At 40.8% G+C, this 27,519-nt stretch overlaps 3 protein-coding genes across 3 annotated transcripts; 1 reads left to right on the forward strand and 2 right to left on the reverse strand.

The window, feature by feature from the left end:
* Positions 1–617: 617 nt before the first annotated feature.
* On the reverse strand, positions 618–12,651 carry jph3a (junctophilin 3a). The gene is made up of 5 exons (XM_088371280.1): positions 11,392–12,651; positions 6,687–7,467; positions 6,088–6,212; positions 2,491–3,734; positions 618–2,357 (listed from the first exon to the last, which is right to left on the reverse strand). The coding sequence occupies exons 1-5, from the start codon at positions 11,771–11,773 to the stop codon at positions 2,277–2,279; spliced, it is 2,613 nt and encodes an 870-aa protein (XP_088227406.1). The 5' UTR covers positions 11,774–12,651; the 3' UTR covers positions 618–2,276.
* A 3,900-nt stretch (positions 12,652–16,551) lies between these two features.
* Positions 16,552–22,072, reverse strand: psmd13 (proteasome 26S subunit, non-ATPase 13). Its single transcript, XM_088371373.1, has 13 exons — positions 21,705–22,072; positions 21,265–21,343; positions 20,766–20,800; positions 20,601–20,656; positions 20,464–20,507; positions 20,303–20,389; positions 19,722–19,893; positions 19,570–19,649; positions 19,357–19,482; positions 18,781–18,843; positions 17,360–17,440; positions 16,931–17,047; positions 16,552–16,863 (listed from the first exon to the last, which is right to left on the reverse strand). The coding sequence occupies exons 1-13, from the start codon at positions 21,803–21,805 to the stop codon at positions 16,768–16,770; spliced, it is 1,137 nt and encodes a 378-aa protein (XP_088227499.1). The 5' UTR covers positions 21,806–22,072; the 3' UTR covers positions 16,552–16,767.
* sirt3 (sirtuin 3) lies at positions 21,891–27,081 on the forward strand. Its single transcript, XM_088371374.1, has 8 exons — positions 21,891–22,285; positions 22,376–22,436; positions 23,260–23,439; positions 23,605–23,837; positions 23,935–24,035; positions 24,123–24,284; positions 26,414–26,626; positions 26,774–27,081. Exons 1-8 carry the CDS (start codon positions 22,201–22,203, stop codon positions 26,798–26,800), a joined length of 1,062 nt encoding a protein of 353 aa, XP_088227500.1. The 5' UTR covers positions 21,891–22,200; the 3' UTR covers positions 26,801–27,081.
* The last annotated feature ends 438 nt before the right edge of the window (positions 27,082–27,519 follow it).

Raw genomic sequence — 27,519 nt, forward strand, 5'->3', positions numbered from 1 at the left:
GCATAAAACACGCACATATTTACTGTGCGTGTGCGTGTGTGTGTGTGTGTGGGGGGGGGGTCACTTGTTTTTTACACCAAGAATAAATACTATTTTCTTTTACATTTCAGCACACATGATGATCTTATATTTATACATACCTGGTTAATGTGATGTGATGTTAAGGATAGTTCGTGAAGCATGCTGTATTAAGCATCTATTTTCTTCAGAAACGTCTCTTGGATTTATCCATGATTTGCGCACCGGGCTTTATAAATCGCACATCAGTGCTTGTGATGCAATTTTTGAGCCGCAAAATGCATGTGATTTGGTTCTCTGAGTAGTGTACAACACAAAACATACAGCAGAGTTCAACATTACCTTCTCATGAGGAATTTCAGTTAGTAAAAGTGAAGGAAAGAAAGTACGTGTTGTAATAGTATAATATCTGGGATATATTTTTCCAAAAATTAAAATTTTAAAAATTTGCATTCAAACAAACAATATATGCATTCTGACAGGTGTTAAGGGTTGATAATAGGCTTTGATAGGCTTTATATTGATTTGTTTCTCATGAAATAACCTGTGACAAAGTAGAAACCATCTCAATGATGGCATTCAATAACCACGAGTCACTATTTCATATTTCAAACATTTTATTATTTTTTCCCACATTAACAACCTCATAAACCAAAGCGTAAGAAAGAGCATGCTTGGGCATGCAATGATGTCACAATATGATGATGCCACTGGGTGCCAAGTATAAAACATATATAATAGTAGAGAATTTGTTTTCATATCATTCATAAACTCATGACATTTCGAGAGTTAAAAGCTAGCGTTTATTTTACACTGCTCTCCATGTCTCACGTAGCCTTGTGTTACTAAATAAAAGAGACGAGGAGGAGAGACCTTACAAAGTGACACCAGATTGAGCAGGCTGAACAAACATGCGGAAAAATCTCGTCCGGCCTAAAAAGTGTCAGCAAATGACACCGTAGAAACCCCACCTTCCCATTTTGAGTGGTTCAAAGGGTGACTAAGAGACAGAGTCAAAACAGTGCATGCCATTCCTGGTTAGGTGGGGAGTGTGTGAGTTGTGTGGAAGGTTATTTGTTTCCTCATAGCCTGGCATCATTGTGGGTTTTATCGCAATTTACATTAAAATTCATTGGAGACGGAAACTCAATTAACATGAGGCACTCTGCATTCTCGCTGGCTCTCAAAATGTGTCAAATAGGAATAATAATGACACATACACATACCATAGTATATAATTAGCGGTCCTAACATAACAGTCTGGAGGCTGTACAAAGGGACAAGGCGAAATTCTCGTATTGTCAGCAGTTAAATGTGTCACATGTTGGGTTGCGGCGTGCGAATGTGTGTCGATGTACAAGGAGTGCTGACAGAAAAAAAAAAAAAGATCTCTTTGCCAACAAAGTTCCTTGAGTATAAATTTGGTGTTGGTGATATACAAAAGTTCACAAATCACACATGAGCCTTTATTTCCCCCCCAGATCCAAAGATTTGGTTGTGTGGTTTATGTACCTTAAACAAATGCAACAAGTAGTGATCACTAAGATGGAATCTAAACAAATGAAAACAGAATAGTGATGTTAAAGGGATTGATAATGCATTTTAACACCCCCACACAGCCTCATGCAAAAGTTTCAAGTGGATTTGGAACAAATTGAATAAATAAATGCACAAATAAATAAATAAATAAATAAATAAATAAATAAATAAATAAATAAATAAATAAATAAATAAATAAATAATGGCTGAGCCCTTTAAATGGATCTACTCTTGCAGCATAGTTCTGTATGTTGCGCATAGTGCGAAGAGGGGAATGAGATTGATACATGGGACTGAGAATGAGAAAAAGTTGAAGGACAACATCTGTTTTGATGTGCAGTGCAAAATGTAGTTTGAGTTTCATGTGTTTGCGAAATGATAACCAGTTTCTTTTTTTTTTTCTCAAGGGATGGAAAATGGACCTAATCTGCCGGTGACAGTCCATTTAAAAGTATGCAATGGACACTCATGCATATGTGTCCATAAATGCCACAATTGTGTAAAGCTGCAATCTTCACTTGATTATGAAACTTATTCAATTATCTTTTAATGGTTGCAAGCTCAAAATAAGAGTAAAAGGAATGGCGTTCATGCAGAAACTGAGGCTCTGTGACCGTCATTCAGGCTGTGGGCTACAGTGGACTAAGCACAACGTCCATCTCAATAATATAATATACTGCAGTAATCAGTAAGTCTTAGTAGATCATACCTGTTTTAGCTTAAATAAAGAAATGAATGAAAAGAATGGCTACTCCAATATTGAGTAAGATGACCATAATCACCAGAATGGAGCTGGAGCCCTAGGGGAGGAAGAAAAGACAAAATTGGTCATGTCATTTGCTTCTTTAGATGTTCACATTCTCGTCAGTAATGAAAGTGTGTAGCTTTGCCTCTCCTGTGCTGTGGAAAAAACAAAGCATGAACTGGACTTACTGAGTTTGATTTGAGGGTGAGAATCTCTCCTTCCTGCTCCAGAGTGATGGGCTGAGACTGAAGCGGTGGGGAGAGGGTGAGGTCCCTATGCAGCGGCCAGTCCTCTAGCTCCGCCCCCGCATTCAAATTGTCCAGCATCTGGACAGAGTCCACGGATCCCTCTCTGACCGGTCTCAGGCCTCGGGATCTCAGCCGGTTGTTTTTGGGGGCTGGTGATTCCTGAGCCAAGCCTCGAGGTATCTGCGATTGCGGACACTGCAGCCTCATGTCTACTGTGTAGTCATTCATCCTTTCCTCATCCTGCTCTGTGAGGCGTGAATGGGCGGGGCTCCACCTAAGGCTGCTTTCTGCAGTCCAACCCTGGGTGAGGCCATCTTGCCTTTGGTCAATTACAGCATGCTCATTAAGTTTGTGGTTGGAGGGATTGTGCTGCTTCAGGTGGTGGTTGGAGAAGACATGCTCTCGAAAGTTGTAACTGGAGGCAACGTGGTCTTTGGGGTTGTGATTGGAGGAGATATAATCTTGGGAGTTGTGATTGGAGGAAGCATGCTCAGAAGTCTTGTGATTGGACACGTTATGTTCCAAAGCCTTGTGATTGGATAAAATGTGTACCTGCCTATAGTTGGAAGAGGCATGCTCATAAGCCTTGTGATTGGTCGACGAGTGATCCCATGTTTTATGATTGGATGACGTGTACTCCCTTGACTTGTGAGAAGAGGTGGCAAGCTTGGAGGACTTTGGGTTGGACGCAGAATGCTCCCATGCTCTGTGGGAAGAAGTGTGCTCCCGGACTTTGAAATTGGAGATTGATTTCTCACGAAGCTTGTGGTTGGTTACAGGGACTGGATCGTGGCCATTAACCTGTCCCTCCTGTTCTTCAAGTAAAGAGGGCGTTGTTGAGCGGCTGCTACATCCTCGATCTGGGTACACGTCATCCGCCCAGTTGTTAGCACCCCCCTTCAGCATGTCCGTGGCCCGTGACTCCACCAGAACTTGGATCTCTGACCCACCCTGATCATCCACAGCGCTCTGTCTCATGAAGCAAGCATTTCTGGAACGATGTACATGATTGGGTGGGCTGCGGGTCGGACAGATGGGGACACTCAGCGCAGGGCTGAGATCGGGCGTTATAACAGGCGGTGTCATGTCCGGAGTACACAGCTCTGGACTGTCTGTTCCAGTGGAGATGACCTCATGGTCTTTGTCCTTGACGTTCTGGTGCTGGGGCATTTGACATTCGAGCCCTAAGAAAACAGTTGGATATTAACGCCAATGAGGTAATCTGGCAAAACCCCACAGTGTGTGTGTGCCAGAATACGGGACAGTGTTAATAACATGCTGTGTAACGAAAGCAAAATGGCAAACATAATCACTGTAAAATCCAATCTTCATTCTATGAACTAAAAGTTCATTGCTCTTTTCTCGATAACGAGCTTTTACTTACCGTATTATTAGGGACACCTGCGTAATCTTAACACATCTAATGCGAGAGCTGTATCAAAACGACCTATGCAATGATCATTTGTATAATTGACACTATGGAATTGTAACTTGCAGTGATATATTAGAACCAGGGCTGTGGACTCGGACTCGGACTCGGGGACTCGGACTCGGGGACTCGGACTCGGTCGGACTCGGTCAGTTTTGCCGGACTCGGTGCTGATTTTGACCGAGTCCACCGAGTCCGACAATAAAAAAAAAAAAAACGTTCAATTTTATTTTCATCATGCTGCTGAGAATGCGCGTAGGAATACTGTCCACAGCCCTGCTTACGATCAATGCGGCCACGTTGAGCTGCACTTAGGCTAATGTTTACATTATGTACCAATGTCAAGGATGATTATGTCACCCAGCTTATATCATTATTTTGATTTTGATCTAAATTAGCCTTGAATAAAGACTAAGCAGTTACATGAATTAACAGAAAAAATGGACAGCCGGACTCGGACTCGGACTCGGACTCGGACACAGACTCGGACACGGACTCGGACTCGGTGCAAAAATCCGACCGAGTCCACAGCCCTGATTAGAACTATACTCTATAATACTGAGAGTTGTTTCTAATATTTGGATTACCTTAAAATAAAAGTTCAAATTTAGACGTATGACCGAGTTCAGGCCTATCGGCTACCCTTTCAAACTAAAACTACAAGAATAAATTATTCATACAACGTAAGAAAGTTTATGTTCAAGTATTTACACCACATGTTTTAAAGTCAAGGCCTGGGGGCCAGATTTGGCCCACAAGGGCAAATCATGTGTTTCGACTTTATGTTTGCAAATTGTCTTCTCAGGGTTTATTGCAATATTGTTTTTTTTTTGTTACTAACATGTTAAAAAATAGTTGAATAGGAAAAGCAAAAGTAGTTATCCTTCAATTTGTTGTGTATATTATGAGGCGATCATGCATATCATACAGTGTATGGCAGGGGTGTCAAACTCATTTTTTTCGCGTGCCGCAATGTTGTCATAGCCTCTTTCGGACGGCCATTATGACTGTCAACCCAAATAAATGTATGAGCACCTCATATTATACACAGTAAAAGCTACAAAACAAACTGACAAATAACTCGTTTTCAAATCAGACGAGTAAACACTGTTGAATACCTCTGGTTAATACAATTTTCTGAAAGCAGAATTTTACACCACTCGTTTTGCTAATTTTTCTTTTTTTTTAATGTCAGCATGAAAAATACAGCAAACGAACTGTAACTTGATTTGAATTAGTGGCCCAGTGCTTCTTATTATGCAGCTGCTGAGCACAGAATCTATCAATGAGACAGCTAGCAAGAGATGAAAGAGATTAATTAATTGTTTTTGTTGTGTTGTAGACTGGAAGTGGTTGTTGATGAAGTGAGCCTTGAAACTGGTGTAAAATGGAGTTGACGACTTGGTTGCAGTCAGCAGGGGTGCTGTTGATTCAGTCTCGGCTGTTTCCACGATTTACAGCAGAAGAGCAGCTACAGTGAGATCAGTGATATTTTGATGCAGTTTTAATGTTTAGCGTTCCTGATTTCCTTGGTATCTTAAGTAGTGGTAGTGTTAACATCTGAAGCGTCGTGTGAACAGTGAACAATTTTGTTTTTCACATAGCTCTTTTGTTTGTTCCACTCATTTTCATCTTATTCCATTTCCACCTTAATGATTTGTATCTAGGCCAGAGAATTTGGCATCATAAATACACTAGTTGATAAATAACTATGCAAACTTTGTATGCAAATATCATGTGTGAGGCAACCAGAGAGTACACACTGGACTACTGTGAATTATGAAAATGGTTCTGTGGACCACTCCTTTCTCATGTAGATGTGACATTGATGAAAGATTTCATGGACAGAAAACATTATTTCTGTTCATTCCATACTGTTTTTTAATGATGGGTAAAAGAAGCTTCAAGATGATTCATGAATCCGTTGTTGTGTTTATTTAGACCTCGAGATGGCACTCTCTGTTCACGGAAGAGGTGAAAGCCCACCGACTTGCCATTTCTTAAAACCCTCACTTTAAACCAGCATTGCCATCTAGAGGAGCCAAAGAATACAACAACTGGTTCATGAAGCTTCATTTTCCCATCACTATTGTACACGGACAACTCACCATTGCCGTAGATGTGAAAGGAGGGTGAGAGCTCTTTGGCAGCTATCCGTGACAGTCGACATTCTTCCATGGCCTTCCGTCCAACTCCCTCTGCCGCCTCTGCCTTTCCACGAGCGTGGCTCATTCTGGTCACAACAATTGGAAACATTTCACTCATACACTTTAGAATTCTGGGAGAAAATGGAAAGGTGTTCTGTCTACCTTTTTATAAACTGACTCTGGATCAACATGCAGTATTTCATACCGGTCGGCGGGGGACACCCTGAAGTAGTTGCCAGCTAATCGCAGGGCACGCATAGACAATCAACCAATCACTCTCACAATCACACCGACAGGCAATTTGGAATCGGCAATTCATACATATTTTTAGAATCAGGAAGGAAACCGGAGTGCTCAAAGTTAACCCACCCAAGCATGGGGAGAACACTAACAATACTTCTGACAGAATACATCCAAATGCATTTATAGAACAAATTTTGAGCCCCTTCACTATTTTTGGCAGGACAATTACACTATGTAGTTACTTTATGGAAGGATCGGACATGTACTATATTACAGTACATGTTCAACCCTTCATTTGTACATAAGCAAAAAATTACCTTGACATGGCAATCTCAGCTTTCTGCTTGGCAATTTCCGCAGCCTTTTCTGCAGCTTCAACAGCTCGGTCCACCTTCTCCCTGATTTTACTGGCCCTCAGCGGAATCAGGTTCTTGCGCTTGCCGCTCACCAACACATTCTGCTTGTACTTTCCCTCTTCCTTGGTGCCATCAGGAAAGGTGGTGCATCCATACCCATGTCTTTTGTTCCCTGCCCATTCACCTGCGTAGTGAAGGCCATCCGAGCGTCGACCCACGCCCCAGCCAGCCCTGTGGTCGCTTTGCCACTCACCTGCATACATTTCTGTAACGGTTGCATCCACAGGAGCGCCCTGTTCATTTTCACTCGCATTGGAGTGGATGTCGGACGCAGCCGAGCTGACCGTACTCATGCCAGCCTCGCTGCAGAAAGAACTTTGTTTGCTCAGCTGACTGGCAAGGGAGCTTTTAGATTCCGAGCGTCGTAGTTTCAGGCCGCTGAGGATGGACTGCCGGAAGCGACCTTTCCTCTTTCTCTGGCGCTCGGCTTCACTCGGAGCAATGAGAGCAAAGCCTCCTCGGCCGATGGGGCTGCCGGCCAGCCCAGCCACCACCCCGTCCGTGGGCGTGTTGGCCACGCTGTCCTCAAGCACAGCCGGGGGGCCGTGACTGTGCTCAGAACGGAGGGAGTTTATGGACGTTCGCAGAGGGAAGAGGATGACGGCCGCCATGCCGTATGGCACGCTCTGCCGAACGCCGTAGCCATGACGCATCCCACCCAGCCACTGGCCCTGGTAGGTTCCTGGCCCAGACAGAAACATGAGTCAGAAGTCAAACAACTATGGCTTTCTTTTATTACTTGATAACTCTCCTTGTGGAATATTCTTTCACCGACTGGTCAACCCCGTGTCAACAATTTCATAGACATTTCATTTAAAACAGCACCATGCGTTTCAGTGATAGTGCACAGTTTCTAGGACCATATTTGGGTGCAGCCTTATCAGACAATAACAATTTGGCCGAATGAAACATTTGCTACATTTCAGGAATATAAAGAGACACTGGACTTGCCTCCTTAGCAGCACCATGATGCAAGTGAGCAAAGCATCAAAGGCACCCTCAAGGGTGCAATGCGTTTATCACTTCAATTCCCTTTCATGCAGCAACCAGTCTGTTAATCAGATGATTCCTTTCTTCTTCTGCAGCTATACTCCAAAATGTATCTTGTAGACATGGTTTATGCGTCCCTTAGAGAATTTTTATTTGAAAATACTTTATCGTAATGCAGTGTGCGAGCTAATGTAATGTCACCACTTACTTGTCAATATAGCCTCAAGTTGGTCAAACTTGGAGGTAGAACTGGCAAAAGTAGAATGAAAAGTTGCGTTTGTGGAAGTTAATGCAGTTTATAAACAAGGCTTCTTGCACAAAGTCCCTCTCTCATATAGTACCTGCCGACTATATTTTTATAAGTCGTTGAATCTCTACCCGTTTCTTGCTTGCCTCTACAGCAGTGGTTCTTAACCAGTGTGGAGAAGTAAACTTTTTACAGTAATGACAAGTGAAACAGATCCAGTTTCAGGCCAAAAAACAACATTTTCAGCTTTGCATCCAATTAAATTCATTTACTGGACATCATAGCTGGTTTCTTGCCCTAAGAAGAGTAAGAGGTGACCTGTGAATCTAGATTATGCGCTATGTCTATGACTCAAGAGAGTAAAAAATTAAATTTGGCCCAAAATGAAATCCTGTAATTTGCCGAGCACTACCGCACCTACTAAAGATAAATCAACTTTATCAAATCCACTTTAGACCAAAATGTTCACGCATTATTAGCTCTCAAAGTTGGCTGGTGTGTTTTTTGTTACTTATCAAATTTTATGACCCTTTTACAGATTTGTTTCTTAGGATTATTTAAATTCACGTTGCTGCATAGAACAGTCAAATAATTCTCACAGGGTAATAATATCAAGACTCGGCCCATAATGAAGCTTCTGTCTCTGTCACGTCGACTGTGCACTGCGATAAATGGCTGCTGAAAGGGAACATGTTGCATTGATTGCGTAGCAAGAGATAGAAGAACAAAGATGGTCTTGTTTTCTCAGAGGACCACTCTTCAGTTAGATCTGTGTATAATTAGTATGTAGTATGTAATTGGGACACGGAACGTGTCCCTAATATACAGTATAGCTGATATTAATTCCCAATTAGGCCACACAAACAGGAAATAATGCAGAAAAAATATCCCTTAACAAATGCAAACATTATTAGCGGACATACAGAAATTTGAAATTTGCACTTGAATAATGGCTACTGTACTTAAATGGTTTCCTCAGAATAATTATTTTTTTCATATCATGTCAAACATGAAATCGAAAGATAAATGAGAAACAATGATTGAAATCCATCAATTTATGAGAGGTTTCCAAGTCATAGTCACAGCAATTATTAGGTACTCTTAATAAATGTGGTACTCGAATTTAATTGATGATAATGATGATGAAAACAAAACAAAAACAAAAAAACTAAATACAAATCTCACTTTGCCCAAAAACATATTTGTTAAGTCTTTCGGTTAAATTCTATACTATTCCGTAACTAATGAGAAAGAAGAAAGAAGGTGTGCATATTATTACATCCCAGCATTTGATTTTTTTTTTTTTTTTTAAAAAGAAAAAAAAAGAACATGAATGAAATAGTCAAACGTGGTGGTGGCAGTGTGATGGAATGGGTCTGACTTGCTCAATCAAGACCTGGATGATTTGCTGTGATTAATGGAACAATGTATCCCAATTAAAAAAAAAAAAAAAAAAGATTTACTTGGGTGTGATGTCAAAATTTCTGTGATAATCTGAAATATTTCATGTGAGTAATACGGAAATACCGTACACTAAATATGGAGGAGGAATTACCTTTTCATGGCAGTGCACATACAATCCAGTTATTGATTGCTAGTATAGCAATATTTGCTCCATAATTCTCCAAGGTGCATAAAGTGGTGCTGCAAATTTGACCTTTATTGCTATTAATCATGGGAAAGTTACTTACAGTCACTTATTGTTGCTGTTTTCCCCAGATAGGAAAAAAGAGGTGTCTTTTTGAGGGTACAGCACACCCATACAGCATATATTTGTCCCATCACAGGTGAGTTATTTTTAGAACACTCACGTCATTCGTGTCATTCATGGAGTTCTTGGGGGATACCTGTGCCAGCAAGCACAATATTTGTGACCCCTCACGTAGCTATACATTTTTTGAGAACCACTCCAAGTAAAGTGCAAGTTCCATACCACTAGTTGGATACACAGTCTGTTGTAAAGACTGAAAAAAAAGTTCTACCTGTTACTTGTGTGAATGGCAGCAACCAAGCATTAGTGTAAAAGTTTCCAGTACAGGTTTTTATCTTACTTTATTCAGCCACACGAGAAGGGCAAAATTAGAATTAGCGCCCAGTGAGAAGCAGGGGCATTGCAGTCCATTGCAAGCATACAACGAAAATACAATTTGTTTACTAAAGTACGGTGCCCACACACACACACACACACACACAAAAATATATATCCAATAGTGTGTAAATATGCTGCAAAGGTGTACACATAAGTCAATAAAACACCTCCCCATTGTATTTGTTAGCATGGTCGACGCCACAGTCTGGCGTTATTGCCTAATTGCCCGCAACCTGACCAGGAGCTGTCTGTGGTGCTGAAAACAAGCAAGCTCGTGCTGTGCGGGCTTGTGGACAATTCATGCCCATTTCGTCTCTCCTCTGTGTTGTGTGCCTAGATTTACTGGCTTGGAGAAAATGTGTCAGCTCGTGCATGCTGAATTCCTCTGTCGGCGGTCCTCCACGTGAGCGGAGGCGAGGCGTGTTATGTGACGCAGTCCCCCCCCCCCCCTTTGCATTCAGTGACTAGTTTATATTTCCTGTTTAAGAGCATTTTGTAACAGTAACTTCACAGCAAACACCCAAGACCGTGTTCCCTAATCCAGCACTGAACTCCGACATTCTCCTTTGCTCGGCTTGGGCTGCATCACACATTAAAGGGGCCTAAATTATACGTAAGCAGGGAAAAGCCTGATGACGGGCTGAGGGGAAAACAGCCAATCAGACTGCATGAGTGTCAAGCTGTGGTCTCTAGTGACAGGCTGACCTGATGTCTTTGTGTTACCATGGTGACTTTACAGCACCGAGGGTGTGATGCTGAGCTAATACGAGGTGTGTTGACTATGTTCCTCCGCCCCTATATTAGCTCTTTTATATTTAATGATACAGACCTAAACGCTCCTGGTGTCTGTTGTGGATGTGACCCACATTATATTAATGTCACTACACTGGAGAAGCCATGTATTCGACACCAGGCTCAGCAAGTGGTTCAATTTCCATCCATTCATTCTCTATATTGCACATGGGAGAGCTCATGCCAGTCAACTTGGGCGAGAGTCAACAGTTACTCGTGGGGCACATATACGTAGATAAACAAAAGCTTGCATTCAGACAATTTATCATATTCAATTGTCTAACATGCATGCTCTTGTAATTGTAATTTGGGAAGACCCAGGCAAGCATGGAGAGAACACACAAATCCGTATGGGGAGTTCTGGGGGGAAGATTTAGAAAGGCGGATGTGCTAAGCACTCCACCAGTTTTGGTTTTAAACATGAGTTTAATAGCAGTTGCAGAGGAGACTCAATCAGAATGATGACGAAGACTCTAAATCAGCGTTACCTCCATCAGAATAGGTTTCAGTTCCGTATCCATCCTGGAGGCCGTTGCTCCACGTTCCCTCATAGCGGGCGCCACTGACTGTGCTTTCCAGCTGTCCGTAGCGACCTTTGAACCCTTGCGTCCATTCCCCTCTATAATCCCAGCGGCCCTTGCTCTCCACTCCAATACCATGCCGCTTGCCTTGCGCCCAGGTGCCCTGATAGCTGTTCCCACTGGGCCACGTGTACACACCCAGGACCTCAAAGCCGTGACTCCATGCCCCAGCGTACTCGCCCTGACCCTGTGGCCCCGTGCAGACCCCTCTGCCGTGGGCTTTTCCCTGCTCCCACCCCCCACAGTACGACCCCCCATCATCAAAGTCAAACCTGCCTCCAGTGGACATGCATGAAACAGGTTTAGGCAAATCCTTAGAATGTCAAGAAAAAGAAATACAAAGGCCAAGTTAACTCAGAAGTAGCAAGTGGGGAGGAGGCCTCGTCCGGAACAAGTAGCAGCGAGGCACGGGCCCCTGGCTTCCTTGCCTTCAAATATTAAATCCACTTTCCTGTTAGGAATGACAGGAAGGCCTAAAATGCATCATGTGGGATGGAGAAGAAATCTATGCCTCAGTCGTGGAGCGGGAGCGATGAAGACAGCTGCTATACATGGGCGAGCTGGCTAACAGTGCTCCTCCTCATCCTCGTCCAGTGCCTCCTCCACCCTCTGCACCGTCGGAGAGCTCTCCGGCCCGTCGTCTCGGGCGCTCCAGACAAGCGAGGGCTAGGCTTTTCCAACAGTCCCGCAGGCCTATGAAGCAGCAATCGAGCTCGGCTCAATTAGCCATCAGAGCACATCCCTCCTGCACCGGCAGACATGAAGCTGAAATCCAACCACACTGGTACGACATTCAGACAAAATGTAGAAGAGCAGAAAGTTGCAGCAATTTCTCTACAGCAAAGCCTGGAAAACAAACATTTGGGCTACAATCCGAGTCATTGAGTCATTACAGCACAGACTGCCAAAGAGGCCGAAGCAAAGTGGAGTGTGGTTATCTCCTGTTTCCTGCCCCTCTCCACTCTGCACAGGAGGCTCTCTCCTTAGGGTGTCAAGAGATGCCGAAAAAAAACATTCCGCTCCATTGTCCTCTCCATCCCAGCGTCCCCCTAAACCAGAATTGTTGTCTCCCTCAATTGCACCAGATCATCTGCCCTCCTCTTCATTTTTGGCCTGTCGCTATTTTTCTCCATCTATCTCTCGCCTCTCTTGTATCTACTCATTACACGACTGTTCCACCCCAGTTGATACCCCTCCCCCACACGCACACGCACACATACACGTTCCTTCTCTCAGCTCTTAAAGAGATACAGACAGAAGGATGGTGCCAGTAGCAGCATGTATGGAGGGAGCTCGATGCGCTCTCCCTTTGGGGATCCAGCCTGCTTTTCCTCATTATCCAACCTCATTTCACTCTCTCGCTCTGCTCTGCTCCCCTCAGACTCAAATCTGGTTGGTCAGCAAACCGATTCCCTGATAACCGGTGGTTGGTAAGGTCATTGATCTCCTCAGCTAAATATGGCAAGCCTTGTCTGAGCCAGTGGATGACTTCAGTGGGTTTTAATCAGTGTCAAATAGACCCAGACTGACCTTTAACAAATAATCTTCAAAACTAACAATGCTTGACAGCACTGCCATGACTTTACTTTCAAATGCAACAAGGTCATCAAGTGTTTGCCAAAACCTCAAACTGACAGATGAGATGGTTAAGTAACATCAATAAAATGCCTTTATGGGGGTGTGGTGTGAAACAAATTGATAACTAATGGCTGTGGGTTGCTTTGTGACTGCTATGTTCAAACCAAAAGATCAGGGGGCTCCTCTATGGGGCCTGTGGTCACCAAGTAGCCCCCAAGGATCACACGTGTAGCCCACAGGCCTGTCCCATGAATACACAAATGGACAAAAATATTTGAACCCCTCCGCAAATAAAAAAATGTCCCACAGTGGTCAGTGAAATGACTTGAATCTGACTAAAGTAATGAGAAATAAAAATCAAAATTAACCAGTGACAATCAGGCTGTCCACGGATGTTCAATAGGATTCAGATCAGTGCTCATAGAAGGATCATTCTGGATAGTCCGATGTTTAGTTTTTAGCTGCGTGTTTTGGGTTAGTTGCTGTCCGGGACAAGATCTGAGGTGGACCAGCTCCTCGCTGGCGCTGCCATGATGACTGATGGCGTCTTCCTGCAGTGCTTCATCTGATTAAATGGACTTCTACACTTCTTTATTCCATATCGTTTCGTATTACATTGTGAGCTAAATGTTGCCCACTCGCTACCCACTGTTGCAGCCTGGTCGACCTGGAAGTTTTCTCATCAGTTGGAGTTTTTCCTTGCCCTTCTGGAGGTCAAAATAGGGATGTCATTAATAATTGTCAACTGTGGGCCCTTTGAGACCTTTTTGCCATTAAGGGCTAGATCAATAAATGTGACTTGACTCAGAGCAAGCTTTCTGACACAGACAATTTTTTTTCTCCTCAATATCTTGATAATCATGAGTTTTTATTGCACCCTGCACAAATTCAAGACACCCAGTGACAGATGTAGCAAAGCAGCCCCAGAACATAACAGAGCCTCTTTCATGTATCACAGTTGAAACAGTGCTGTATTCTTAGTATGCTTCATTTTTGTGTTGTGAACGTACAGCTGGTGTACAGGTACTTAAAACATGCTAGTGATGGGCTAACCTTGAGTTGTTTTGCTATAGAAAGAAATAGGAACATGACTTACAAGCAACCCAGAAAGGTTGCCTTTTGTAAATTAAGTTAAAATGTGCTGAAGTGAACAGTTTTGAGTGGAAGTCAGCTTACTTGTTTTTTTCATGCCCTTCAAAATTTTCAAAAATGTTGAGATTTCTTTTATAATGGTTTAAATGGAAAAAAAACATAGAACAAAAAAAAACCTTGGAAGGTTTGTCGATTTGTCTTTGGTTGAATTCTGAAACGTATGACCAGAGGAGAATTTGAATTATTTGCAAAGAAAAGACACATTTTTGTCAATTAAATTTTGCTTTGGAACCGAGAGTTGCATATTCAAGACTCACTGTAGATGGAAACTGATCTCTGACCAGTGCAAAGGAGATCCTGACCAAGAATTGTAATTTCCTAATTTAATATTCTGAGTTCCTACTGTAATTTAAGCAAACCTTTGATGAAATACCAGTTTAATTACCATCAACAAGGAGGTCAAGTTTATTTGGTTTTTACTTACCAATGACTACATGCATTCATGCTTACGACACCATGCAGTAAGCAGATGCCCATCTTTTTTCTTGGCACTTTGAATGTAATCCAGGAGTTCATTGCAGCTTGATAATGAATAAATCAGGCAAACATAAATGGCTTCTCTATCCACCAACAATTAGAACATGACTTGATGCCCTAAAAGACTCAAATGAAGCAAAAAAAATAACCCTTCAACGTCATAATTCCATAACAGAAGCCAGTTATGTAAAAATCCATGACCGCAGGGGCAAGTGTAGAGCTACTGTGACATTCAAACAACACTACACTATAATAGAAGCAATAAAGTTATTCTTTGATAGAACAAACTTTATTTACAAACATTTACAGAAACAAACAAAATATAAGGGTGAATAGTCTCCCGATATGTAATGAAATGAATGGACCAGGGTTCCCCACCCAATTTATGAGCACATCTGCTGATCATACCCAACTGTATTTCATCATCTACAGCACGTGTCAAACATAAGGCCCGGGGGCCAGATACAGCCCGCCACATCATTTTATGTGGCCAGCGAAGAAAAATTCTGCATCAAATTCGTGTCTCATTACTAGAATTGGAAATTGTCTTCACTTTTATTAATATCTTTTTTTAAATATCGTCTGATTTGAAAACGAGTTATTTGTCAGTTTGTTTTGTAGCTTTTACTGTGTATAATATGAGGTGCTCATACATTTATTTGGGTTGACAGTCATAATGGCCCTCCAAAAGAACCTATGACTACAATGCGGCCCACGAAAGAAATGAGTTTGACACCCCTGATCTACAGTCCATAATATCAAGCTCAAAAATTAACATTGAATGTCCGTGAAGTTTGAGCCCACAGGACACACTGTATTAAAAACTGGCATTTTTATGTAAAAGACATTGCCACGTCGGCTCAGGAGCACCTCAGGAAACCATCATCACTTAGGAATGTACAAATGCAAGTTAGAACTCTGCCATGCAAAGCGAGAGCAATATATTAAACGCTGCTGGCTTCTCTGTGCCCAAGTTCTTGGTGTGGTCTACAGAGTATATATTTCAATTAGTTTTTTGGATTATTATTTGTGCAAAGTTCAAATGCCAACATCTGTGATGGTATTGATTCATGGTATGTTAGACCCATGGCATGGGTACATCTGCGTAGGCCCAATTAATGCATATAAGATTGCTACTACATACAGGTTTTGGAGCAACATTAGCTTCTATCCGCACATCAAGAAAGAATACCACCTACAAAGAATCGACAATTAGTGTCCTCAGTTCCCAAGAGCTTAGAGTGTTGATGAAATGAAAGTTGATATAAACATGCTCACGTGCCAGCATTTTTAGTCTGTTGCAGTCATCAAATTCATAGAGTGAATATTGACCCCCCAAAAGGTTTATCAGTTTGAACATCAAAAATATTGTCTTTGTAGTGTAGAACTGTAAATTTTCAAATCATCGTATTCTGTTATTGTTCATGTTTATTTTAAAGAGCATTCCAACTTGATTGGAATTGAGGTTTGCAATGTCATGTGCTACTACATACAGGTTTTGGAGCAACATTAGCTTCTATCCGCACATCAAGAAAGAATACCACCTACAAAGAATCGACAATTAGTGTCCTCAGTTCCCAAGAGCTTAGAGTGTTGATGAAATGAAAGTTGATATAAACATGCTCACGTGCCAGCATTTTTAGTCTGTTGCAGTCATCAAATTCATAGAGTGAATATTGCCCCCCAAAAAGGTTTATCAGTTTGAACATCAAAAATATTGTCTTTGTAGTGTAGAACTGTAAATTTTCAAATCATCGTATTCTGTTATTGTTCATGTTTATTTTAAAGAGCATTCCAACTTGATTGGAATTGAGGTTTGCAATGTCATGTGCAGAGGGTGAATACACCTGAGTCAGTAAGTGATAGAGATGAAGTTGACTTTTGTCAACATTTTATTCAGGTTATGGACAGTTTGTCCATATTTTGATAATACTACAAGCAAGTTTCTTTTGTAAAACAACAGTTGGATATGAAAAGTGCCAGTAACCGAAATGATGCAGTCCAATAGAAAAACAAACAAACGGAACAGAATAGGCTTTACTGGTCAGAGGGATGTTGACAATAATTCAGGAGGTCTTAGGTGAGGATGTCATGGGCTTGTTGTTCCACTAGCATGGCCATGTTCTTAACATCTCCACACCAGAAGTCCAAACGTTCCTTCATACCTTTGATCTGAATTGGGGAGTAACATGCGAGTGTGAGGGAAGGAAAATACACCCCAGGGCATTGTGCATCTCACCTGCTGCAAGTCCAAAACTCGAGGCTGCACCCAGGTCATCTGAACCTTCTTGTCCACCTCATCAATGTTGCCTTTAATGAGGCCAACAGACAGAGCCTTCATCACCAGAAGTTCCACCTGCGTAGAAAACAGATTTTTAAAACATATTTTTTCCAACCACAAACATTGCCACATTGACAGAATAAATCCTTTAAAATGGGAAACATATATATATATATTTTAAATGTGAGAAATGTCATGAAAAAATACTTTTCAATTCTTTGCACACATTCATTTCCTATGAAGTGCTCCACCCAACAAGTGTGAAACTACTCAACCAAGTGTGCTGTAATTCATGATATTTTTGGGGAAAATATAAGCCATCTCATGAAGAGAAAAAAAAACCCATATACATGAAGATATCTAGACTATGATGATTATCCCACAAACCTCATTAACAGGGATTTTGGCACTCTGACCAATTTCTGTGAATGTCAGCTGCCGGTTGTTTGCTGGACGTGTGAAAGTCATCTGCAAATATAAACAAGAAAGAATTAAAGTATAAAGAATTTTTTTGTCAAAATTCAAAGGGTTTTAAAAGTTGAACTGATTTTGTTTGAAGAAAAAAAAATATCAAGGGATTTCAGTGCCATTGTCTCCAGGTTTCATTTATCCTCTAAATTTCATAAATGAAGAGTTTTTCTTTGAACAGCATTTGAGTGTCTGTGCGCTGTGGCTGAACTAGGGTCTCGCGTGAGTGTGGTCTTTCTGTTTATTTATGTAACTGTTCTCCTGGTGTTCAGGAATTGGCTTCAAAACGCATCTGTGACTAGGTCTCTTTTCTGCAGGTTTCCGTTAGATACAACAACCGGCCACATAGACTCGGTCCGGAAGAAGGCCCAGCAGAGGCTGTACTTCCTGAGACAGCTCAAGAAGTTCAACCTGCCACGGGAGCTGCTGAAGACCTTCTACACTGCCATCATCCAGTCTGTCCTCTACACCTCCATCACTGTCTGGTTTGGATCAGCCTCCAAACAAGACAAGCACAGACTGCAACGGACAATAAGGACTGCAGAAAAGATAATTGGAATCAACCTCCCATCTATCCAAGACTTGTACCTGTCCAGGACCAGGAAACGTGGAAGTAACATCTCAACAGACCCTTCGCACCCAGGTTGCAGCCTGTTTGAACTACTCCCCTCCGGACGCCGTTATAGAGCTCTGTACACTAAAACCAGCAGACACAGAGACAGCTTCTTCCCCCAGGCTGTCGCTCTGATGAACTCACACCACTCTTAGAGTCTCAGAGTCATTACTGTGCAATAACATCCCGCTTTCCACACCTTTTTTGTCTACACTGTTTGTACTGTGTCCTCTCTGCATCCATTGCAGCCTGGTCATCCTAGAAGAGGGACCCTCCCATCTGTGGTTTCTTCTCAAGGTTTCTCATTTCCCCTAGCTGGAGTTTTGAGTTTTTCCTTGCCCTCTTGGGAGTTTAAGATCAGTTTAAGATCAGGGGATGTTTGAGAATATCTTTCGTTTTTCACATGTCCTGAGTGTTGTTGTTAGTCATCTAAATGTTGAACAGAGGCTGTGATTTACCGAAGTCAAATTCCGTGTTTGGCACGCTCAAACATGGCGAATAAAAGACTCTTGAATCTTGAACAAACTAAACAATCTGTGATACAGCAAGGTTGTGAATGTAAATAACAGTGGAACCTCAGTTCAGGAACTTCATTTGTTCTCTGGCTGTCCGTGAACCTAGCAAAATCTCCCACTAAAACAAATGAACTCAAACTGGTGTTTTTACTCTAATGCACTTTCCCACCTATCCAATTGTGCACTTTCACCAGAAGGTACATGCATCTCACCTCCATCACACAGAGCAGCTGGATCTTCTGCATCAGTTTGGCTTCATGTGCTGCAAGGTCAGGCTAAAAATCAAGACAGATGGGAGAGAAATATTCAGATACAGATACAGAAAATTGGGGAACATGAAAGATTTTGACTATATAAAGGTGGGCCGAACAATTTTGAAAACTAATCGAACTGGCTGTTAACATCCGATGCAATGCATTGGGGGGACGGCAGGGCGGCTCACGGAAGTGTTACTGTCATAATGTCTCTGTCATAACATCGTCGTATGTATATTGGAATTTACACTGCCACCCCCACTTAATCTTGTGATACGATATGCAATTCTTTTTTTTCCAACAACCTCTTTCCAAACAATTTGAAAATTGGATTCTATTAAATACATTTTAATGTCGATTTGAAGTTGAATATTTGTTCATACCTAATACATAGTATGACAACACATTATGGACAATGATACTACAACATAATTTAGTAAATTTGATCATTCTGGAAAGAACCAAGGTAGGTTCTTATAGCTATGGGATCTCACGTGTCTTTGAACAGGTGGATGAATCACAAATGAAACAAACCTGCTGGCCCCATGCAGACTTGAAGCCTTGGAATTTTTCTACATTGCCTCCATTGAATGCATACAGTGTGTCAATGAGCCACTGCTTGTCTGTGTTTCTTAAGGACTCCAGTACAGGGTGCATCAACTGCAAAAATAAGCAGCATACAGTCATTAAGTCTCTGCCCTGATATCGTTAAAGCGACATGTAGTACAGATTTAGAGTGTAACCGACCAGTTCGCCAAAGTTGTACACGCCCTCTCCCAACAGACCAGCAAGTCCCAATGTGAAGGCTCTTTCTTGCTTCTCTGTCTCTGTGAAATCAATACCAATTGTTATTTTGTTATCCACCTTCCAATTTGTATTTCCTTCATGCATTAGCTTACCTGGAAGGTCTTTAATGTCCACGCAACCGAGGTATCTGAGAGCATCCTTGTAATAGGAGGCGTGGTTCCCAATGATGCGATAATATTTGCTCGAGAGGTCATAAAACCTGCCATGCACCGATGTAACACCTGGCAAATTATTCAACATTTCCTCAACCTCCTCAATTAGTTTCTATAAGAGATAAAAACAACAGACAATAAGATGCGGGCATTTGCAACAGGTTAGAGCAGAGGTGTCCAAGCTGTCCTCAAGCGCTGGTGTCCTGCACGTTTTTCATGTCTCCCTGCTGCAACACACCAGATTGACATGATCAGGACCAGTATCAACCCTCTTCAAAGCTTGCTGATGGGCTGCTCTTTTGAATCCAGTGGTTTGCAGGAGGGGGTGAGGCATGGACGACAGGCAAGGACAGCAGCCCTTGAGGACCGGAACTGAATATACCTGGGTTAGAAGGATATGTAGTGCTTGCAGAATTGAATGTCTACCTCAAACTCATGGCAAGTCATACTGTCAGACTTGAAGATTTGAAATTTTGAAGAAAGGAAGGGAGTGTAAAAAAATGTGCTTGGCTTTCCCCCACCTTTGTTGCTGGAAGATCATTGATTTCAAGTTTGAGACTGCCAATGGACGTCTTGCAGAGGATGACAGCTTCTTCACTGCTTTTCACCTGGACCAAATGAAATATAACCAGTTTTTACAAATTGTGGTGTTATTCGTTTGCAATTGTATAAGCGAACCCACTTTTTCTTTGGTCTTCTCAAGAAAAGTGATGGCATCTTTGGGATCTGTAAACAACCATTTTATTAATCCTTCTTGAAATACAATACGCATCAAATCATTTTGTGGAAATACCGATTTCTACATCACGCTGGTCTTACCTGTCATCTGTCTGGCAACATATAGAATGATCTCCACGAGGGACAACGGATTGATTCTGCAAAAGAATACGATCTATTAACTGGAGATCGAGAGAAATAGACATTTATACACTAACAGTTAAGTGTTATTTTTTGGTAGCCTTTTAGTTGTTTTTCTTGATTCACCTGTGTTCAAAATCACTGATGAAGTTTTCATAGAGCTGAAAAACAAAACAAAAAAACAGGACCATGTAAATGTTAAATATTATCGTGTGTGTGTATATATATAGATAGATAGATAGATAGATAGATAGATAGATAGATAGATAGATAGATAGATAGATAGATAGATGTTATACAAGTATACAAAACATTTCTCTTGGGATGTGGTAAGATTCCTCTTTCTTAATTTTTCCCAGTTTCATACAGCCATTCATAGCTGTCGCATACTTATTTTCTCTCTCTTTTTTTCTTACTTATGAAGGAATAACACATCCTAATGCATTTAAATGTATATCTACCCAAATATTATACATCATCATAGCCTTGCATAATGCATAAGATTGTGCAATATGTCATTGAATAATAAATATATATCCTAAAAAATACAGCATTCTAAGTGAAACACATGAAATTATTGTAACAAAAATGTGAAGAGCAACGTGTATCACAATGACGGATTTACCTGTATAAGGCCATCTCCGTTTTTGAAACAAGGATCTTTAACAAAGTCTGTCAATCTCAGTGTCAGCTGATGCCACAACCTATCAAATGAACCAACACAGTAACATTTAGCACACACTCTCAAACACAATGAAAATGGAAGAATGGTTATTGCTGTAATATATTATGAGAATAGCTTGACTTTAGTCAGTTTTCTAGTTTGAAATTTCCCTACTATATTGTGCAATTCACTATAAGGGACGTCACTGTTAATGGTTTGTATGTATAATGACTATTTTATTGAGTTGTTCTTTTCGTTGGTGAAGTCGCTGACTATAATGTGAGCGTAAATGACTCCAGAATTGGGCTAATGCTAGTTCGGCGCATGACTCAGCTAGCAATTCAATCGAATGAGTTTGCTAACGTCTAGCGAGAGCTAACGTTAGCAGTATTTTATTTTACCTTTTGTTGTGCAAATCCTCCAGTGTGTGCCACTCAGTCGCCAACTCTGGCGTTGAGCTGTTGCTCTGCTGTTGTTTGAGGTACCCGGTAACATCTCTCATGGCGGCGACACGGTGATACTAAAATCAACTTGTTCTGAATGATTTTGGGCTAGCTTCAAGTAGCTTGTAGCGTTGTAGGTCTGCTGGACTTGACGCAAGGAATTATGGGAAAAGATTCTGCGGTCAAGTCTACCTCAGTTTGTCGCTACTGTATTTAAAAAAAATCTACACAAGGGAAGTAAAGAGATTTTTATAAGATTATTGGAGTTACTCTAATACTATATATTTATGACGGTATTTATTCTGCGTCACGCAATAACAGTACGGACCTTCACCGACAGGTTTAGGAATTTCATGTCGCTCGACGAGTTGACATGTGTTGGACCTAATCCTCTTCCGTAGGCATAGACCATGGAGGTTTAGTGCTGTATTTGTTGTTGTTTATTATATCGTATATGAGTGTGATGGCTTATATGAGCTCTAAATGTTTCTTGTATCGACGTTGGTTGTCAAGATTAAGCGGAACTGTCCCTGCTAGCGGTCAGTGAACAAAATCAGCTGCAATGGAGAATTCCTACAGTGTAAACTTTACGGCGCAGTGTACTGAAGAGCAAATGTCATGTTTTATAGACCGTGGTCAAAGAAGTTTGTGTCCGTGTCAAGATGAAAGACGTTTTTCCAAGTGGATCAGGTATCACAACACTGACAGACTCAAACTTGAAATGCCGACTTGTTTTCCTGTAACCTAACATTCTTAAAGTAGAATTCCCATCTTCTCTCAAACACTTGTCGATATTTATAGTAATAGTGTTGTATATGTAATCTAGCTCGTGTTAGATTATTTTTGATAATTATTGTGAAAAATCACAAACATGGTGTCTATAATTGACTATAATTATTGCTAATAATCAAAAGCAATTGAGTAAGTTAGTTATTTCAAATGTGTGTATCAAACTAGTAGACTAGCAACCCTTTGCGTTAATCAGTTCGCAAGGAGAAGCTCTCTTTTTCAAAAAGGTTGCTGACCCAATATGCTGCGACAGTAGCTGCCATATTGTTATTGGAGAGAACATTGGATTTATGCCGTGAATTTTCCTATTGTTTCAGAGTAAATTTGTAGTCATGTAAATTACATGTCATGCCGTCTTCAAAAGTTGCTTTGTAATAAGTGCACATTTTTTTGCATTTTGTCTCTATTCAAGTGACCACTTGGTCTTGGATGATTCAGTTGTTTTGAGGTATAATTATTACACAGTAACTTTTGACATCTGGCCTTTTCACAGAATTTTGTTCAAAAGTAGAGATAGATTTGTACATTCCAGTTTCCGATCTTCAAGGTGCTTTTCGGGTGCAGCGGCGCCCTATTCAGGCCAAGCACGTACGGTCGGCTAGATATAAACTAGTGAACTGGCAACTCTTGTTTTTGATTTTGATTTTCCCATTACCAATATGACTGCCCACACGCCTTAGTGGCTTTGTATGAAGAGGTTCAATTAACCTCTACGTTTCTCCAGACAAACAAACTCTCCTTGGTGGAATGCAACTAAGGGACTTTTCTCCCGGGGTGGTGGAGCATCTGCAGAGCAGCAGACCTTGAAAGACATCACTAAGAACATGCTGGAGCAGAAGTACAAGAGAGTGGTGGTGATGGCAGGGGCAGGGATTAGTACTCCTAGTGGCATCCCTGATTTCAGGTCAAATTGTTCTCCATGGTGTCTTATCCCCATGTTTGTTTGTTTTTTATGCATCCCTGATATCAGGTCAAATTGCTCTTCATGGTGTCTTATCCCCATGTTTTTTTTTTTACACATTAAAACATTTATTCCGGGATCTTTAATGAGTTGTCATTTCCTCTTCAGGTCCCCCGGAAGCGGTCTCTATGACAACCTGCAGCAGTATAACCTGCCTTATGCTGAAGCTATTTTTGAATTGGCCTTTTTTCATCACAATCCTGAACCATTTTTTGCCCTAGCCAAAGAGTTGTATCCAGGAAATTACCAGCCTAATCTTACACACTATTTTGTGCGTCTGCTTCACGAGAAGAGTTTACTTCTCAGAATGTACACACAGAATATTGATGGCCTGGAAAGATGTACGTATGTATTCATTTTTTTACATCATTTGTTGTATTTGACATATTTCCTTTGTAAAGAAGTGATTATTTTACATTTAGCTGCATTCCCCTTCAGTAGCCGGGATCCCCGCTGAGATGCTCGTTGAGGCCCACGGTACGTTTGCCACAGCCACATGTACTGTTTGCCGAAGAAAATATGAGGGAGAGGACCTACGCGTGAGTTATAAATCTGAATCTTTTTATTTAAGTCAATTTTTGGAATTTCTCTACATATAAAATGTTAATGGAGTTCCTTGTCACTAGCCAGACTTGATGAGTGGAGTGATTCCCAAATGCCCGACCTGTAAGAGTGTTGTAAAGCCGGACATAATATTCTTTGGAGAGGAGCTGCCACGTCATTTCTTCAAGTACCTGACAGACTTTCCCCTCACAGATCTCCTGATCATCATGGGCACCTCACTGGAGGTAAGCTCCATTTTCCAACTGATTTAACGAACAGTCCTGTGAAAGTGATTGATGTGTTTTTCGCCTGACTGTGATTCACAAAGTCTCTTTGAATTTTGTTTGCGCATCAGAACTAAAAAAAAAAAAAAAAAAAAAAAAAAAAAAAAAAAGAATCTTGTACTATTCTGGATCTTAAATTTTGGTCAGTTAAGTCCATCCATATAAAATGAATAAATAATATAAAGCAGTGTCTGAAAAAAAGGAGATGCATCTTTGGCTGGAATAACTTCATGTAATGTAAAACTCGGCACTGGGGCGATATATTGTTATCGTATCGAAATCAAGATGTGAACATTCACAATATTATATTAGGTTGATATAAGTCACGTGACCATGCCATGCTTCTGTTGCATGTCATGCTCAGTTCACTCAACCACTTTCCTCCTTTTAAGTTTGGCATTGATTGGTAGTTAAAGTCAGCCATTGGCAAATTGTTTGTAGAGGAATGCTGCGAGTGACGCGCAGCCACAGCCAGACAGCAGACACACGAGAAATCCATTTCCATGGTAATGAGACTTGCGCGCATGGTTTCGAGACACAGGCCATATGCTGTAAAGTACCCGTATTGGCCCGAATATAAGACGGTGTTTTTGCATTGAAATAAGACTAAAAAAGTGGAGGTCGTCTTACATTCGGGGTCTAGACATTATACCCATTCACAACGCTAGATGGTGCCAGATATCTTTAAAGCGAATGCTGAACTTAACTCCCCAGGCCAAAGCGAAGAAAAAGAAAAATAGCGGTAGCAGTTTGCATTATTTTATTGCGATATTTTTCCTTATTCAGATTTGTTTCAAGACTACAGTTACAGTTAGACTTCACTTTGATGGTTAGTGCAGTTATTGAAATTTTGTTGTTTTATCACAGTAGATTGCTTTATTTACATTTCAAAAACCAGAAGCCATTCATTTACAAATGTGATTGCACTTTAGTTTACATATTTAAAGGTCCAGATATTAAGATATGATAGACAGTTTTTGCATGATTTGAATCAGGCAAAATAACATGCTTTTTCTCTTGAATATATTGTTATAATCATTTGTTTCAGATGTACTGTAATTATTTTCTGTATAAAAATTAAATGTGCTGTTCAAAAAGTCTTTTTCAAACTTTAGTCTTGAAAAAGCGAGAGTCGTCTTATAATCAGCGTCGTCTTATATTCGGGCCAATACGGTATATACTATGTTACACATTATTGTGTTTTAGGATATTATGTGACCGTATTTATAATTTACTAGTGGATAATAAACCAGATATTTTTCTACAAATGTATGAGCAGACTACGCCTCGCCGTTCAATTCAATTAAATGAGTGATCCTCGACTTTCAATACTACATCCACCACTTCGTCATTATTAACACCCACATTCTATTTCTGTCGCAATGCGTGTCTTCCTTGGCTGCCACTATCTTTAAGTTGATTTAAAAAATAAAGTCATACAGTGCAACATATTGTATGGGGAGCTTCAAAACGCAATCCAGGCTGGCATAGTTGAGAGTCTACATAACAGCACAATGTAAGCATACACAACCATCTTCATGTGCGGTGTGAGTGGTTAATTTTTTTTTTTTTCCAACACATCTATCCATGTTCTGGACTGCTCATCCTTGCATTAAATTGCATAGATAAATTGGTACAGACCAACATAGTGGTGCAGTTAACACAAGCATGCACTGTTGTGCTGTCGCATAAAATGTAGCATAAAATTATTTATCATTAGAGCACAGTGGCAGTACAATGTTAACTTACTTCTTTTCAATTAATTGCTGATGTTATTAATGTTGATGGCTGTCAGTAAGTACTAATACATACGCCTCCTTCCTCTAAAATTTCTACATCATATTGCAGCCTAAGCAATGCTGCCTTTTTTTTTTTTTTTTTTTTAATAGGAAAAAAGAGGCCCTTTCTGGTCATCGTTTCTAAAAAATGCTTAGGTGTCTTTTTATTCAACTGAATGACACCTCACCAGAAACAGCTCCCAGATTGATCCTTTATTTAATTACAGCACTACCTTTCATAGATTAGTAATGAAAACTGAGCAATATTAAGTTTGGGTGAAGTCTTACTGTTGTTCATTCTCCTCCCTAAAGGTGGAGCCCTTTGCCAGTCTGGCTGGAGCTGTTCGAGGCTCTGTTCCTCGGCTGCTCATCAACAGGGACTTAGTGGGTCCATTTGCAATGAGGAACACTCGACCCTGTGATGTTGTACTGCTGGGCGATGTAGTGAACGGTGTCCAAACATTTGTCCATGCCCTCGGTTGGACTCGGGAGCTGGATGCTCTGATGGCAGCGGCTGCTAAGAAAGTGAGTTCCCATTCGGCTGGCAACTGAAAATAATCTCCACAAGGGACAAAAGATTGTTCCTGTCAAAAAATAAAATAAATGGATCGGAAGCCCGATAAAACACTAACTGGCTAATGCACTAATGTTATATCTTGTTTTTATCTGCAGAATGCAACAATGACAGATGAAGAATAATGAGAAATAGAACATTCAGAGGAAGAACATTTCTCCAGAAGATCACATGGACCACTTAAAACTGATTTCATGTAAATGTAGGCACCAATAATAATGGCCCCTTTTTTTGTGGTTTAGTAAAATAGGATTGCTCTGCTATAAATACATTGCTCCTCAGAGCTAGTCACAGCACTGGATCTGTTTAGTGAACTGCTGGAATTTACTTTTGAAGAACTACCCATTGTTACTGACTGTCAAACAACATTACATATAATAAAAATCAAATCAGTAGGGACTTTTAATTTGTGAGGAATATTTTTAATGTAGGCACATGGTTGCGGTTAGAAGTACAAACTGTACACTCATGATAACACAGACTTTATTGTAACTCAAAGGAATAATATAATTAAGGGTTGTAGCATCCAGATTTGAGACCAAGATAATGTGTTTCTTTATTTGGAAAAACTGTGGGTATGTATGTATATATACAGTAGATTAACACTTCTGGATCTAAGATTATACACATTATAGTTTGGGATATCAAAGAAAGATGTTAACCCATCAGTCACTTTTGGAAAATGGTAAATATGAGAATTCTCCTAACTCTGCCTGGTTCACATGCATTCAATAACCCCTTCAAAAGTGTAATTCTGACAATATTCCGTTTATGCAAGGCCATTTAAACACCCGCAAAAACCTGAATAAGTTCATATTTGGGTTTTTAAAAATCTGAATATGAC

Source organism: Syngnathus floridae, chromosome 3, assembly GCF_059516105.1.
Source record: "Syngnathus floridae isolate MCC-2025c chromosome 3, RoL_Sflo_1.0, whole genome shotgun sequence".
Classification (NCBI taxonomy): domain Eukaryota; kingdom Metazoa; phylum Chordata; class Actinopteri; order Syngnathiformes; family Syngnathidae; genus Syngnathus; species Syngnathus floridae.

Excerpts from the sequence above, each read along its gene's own strand:
- jph3a (XM_088371280.1), bottom strand. The coding sequence starts at position 11,773 with ATGTCCACTGGAGGCAGGTTTGACTTTGATGATGGGGGGTCGTACTGT. Across the intron at positions 3,735-6,087 it reads CTTTCACATCTACGGCAATG|GGCTCGAATGTCAAATGCCC; the intron begins GTGAGTTGTCCG and ends CTGTTTTCTTAG. Across the intron at positions 2,358-2,490 it reads TCACCCTCAAATCAAACTCA|GGCTCCAGCTCCATTCTGGT; the intron begins GTAAGTCCAGTT and ends TTCCTCCCCTAG.
- psmd13 (XM_088371373.1), bottom strand. The coding sequence starts at position 21,805 with ATGAGAGATGTTACCGGGTACCTCAAACAACAGCAGAGCAACAGCTCA. Across the intron at positions 21,344-21,704 it reads GAGGATTTGCACAACAAAAG|GTTGTGGCATCAGCTGACAC; the intron begins GTAAAATAAAAT and ends TTCATTTGATAG. Across the intron at positions 19,650-19,721 it reads GGACATTAAAGACCTTCCAG|AGACAGAGAAGCAAGAAAGA; the intron begins GTAAGCTAATGC and ends TTGATTTCACAG.
- sirt3 (XM_088371374.1), top strand. The coding sequence starts at position 22,201 with ATGAGTGTGATGGCTTATATGAGCTCTAAATGTTTCTTGTATCGACGT. Across the intron at positions 22,437-23,259 it reads CGTTTTTCCAAGTGGATCAG|ACAAACAAACTCTCCTTGGT; the intron begins GTATCACAACAC and ends ACGTTTCTCCAG. Across the intron at positions 24,285-26,413 it reads TCATGGGCACCTCACTGGAG|GTGGAGCCCTTTGCCAGTCT; the intron begins GTAAGCTCCATT and ends TCCTCCCTAAAG.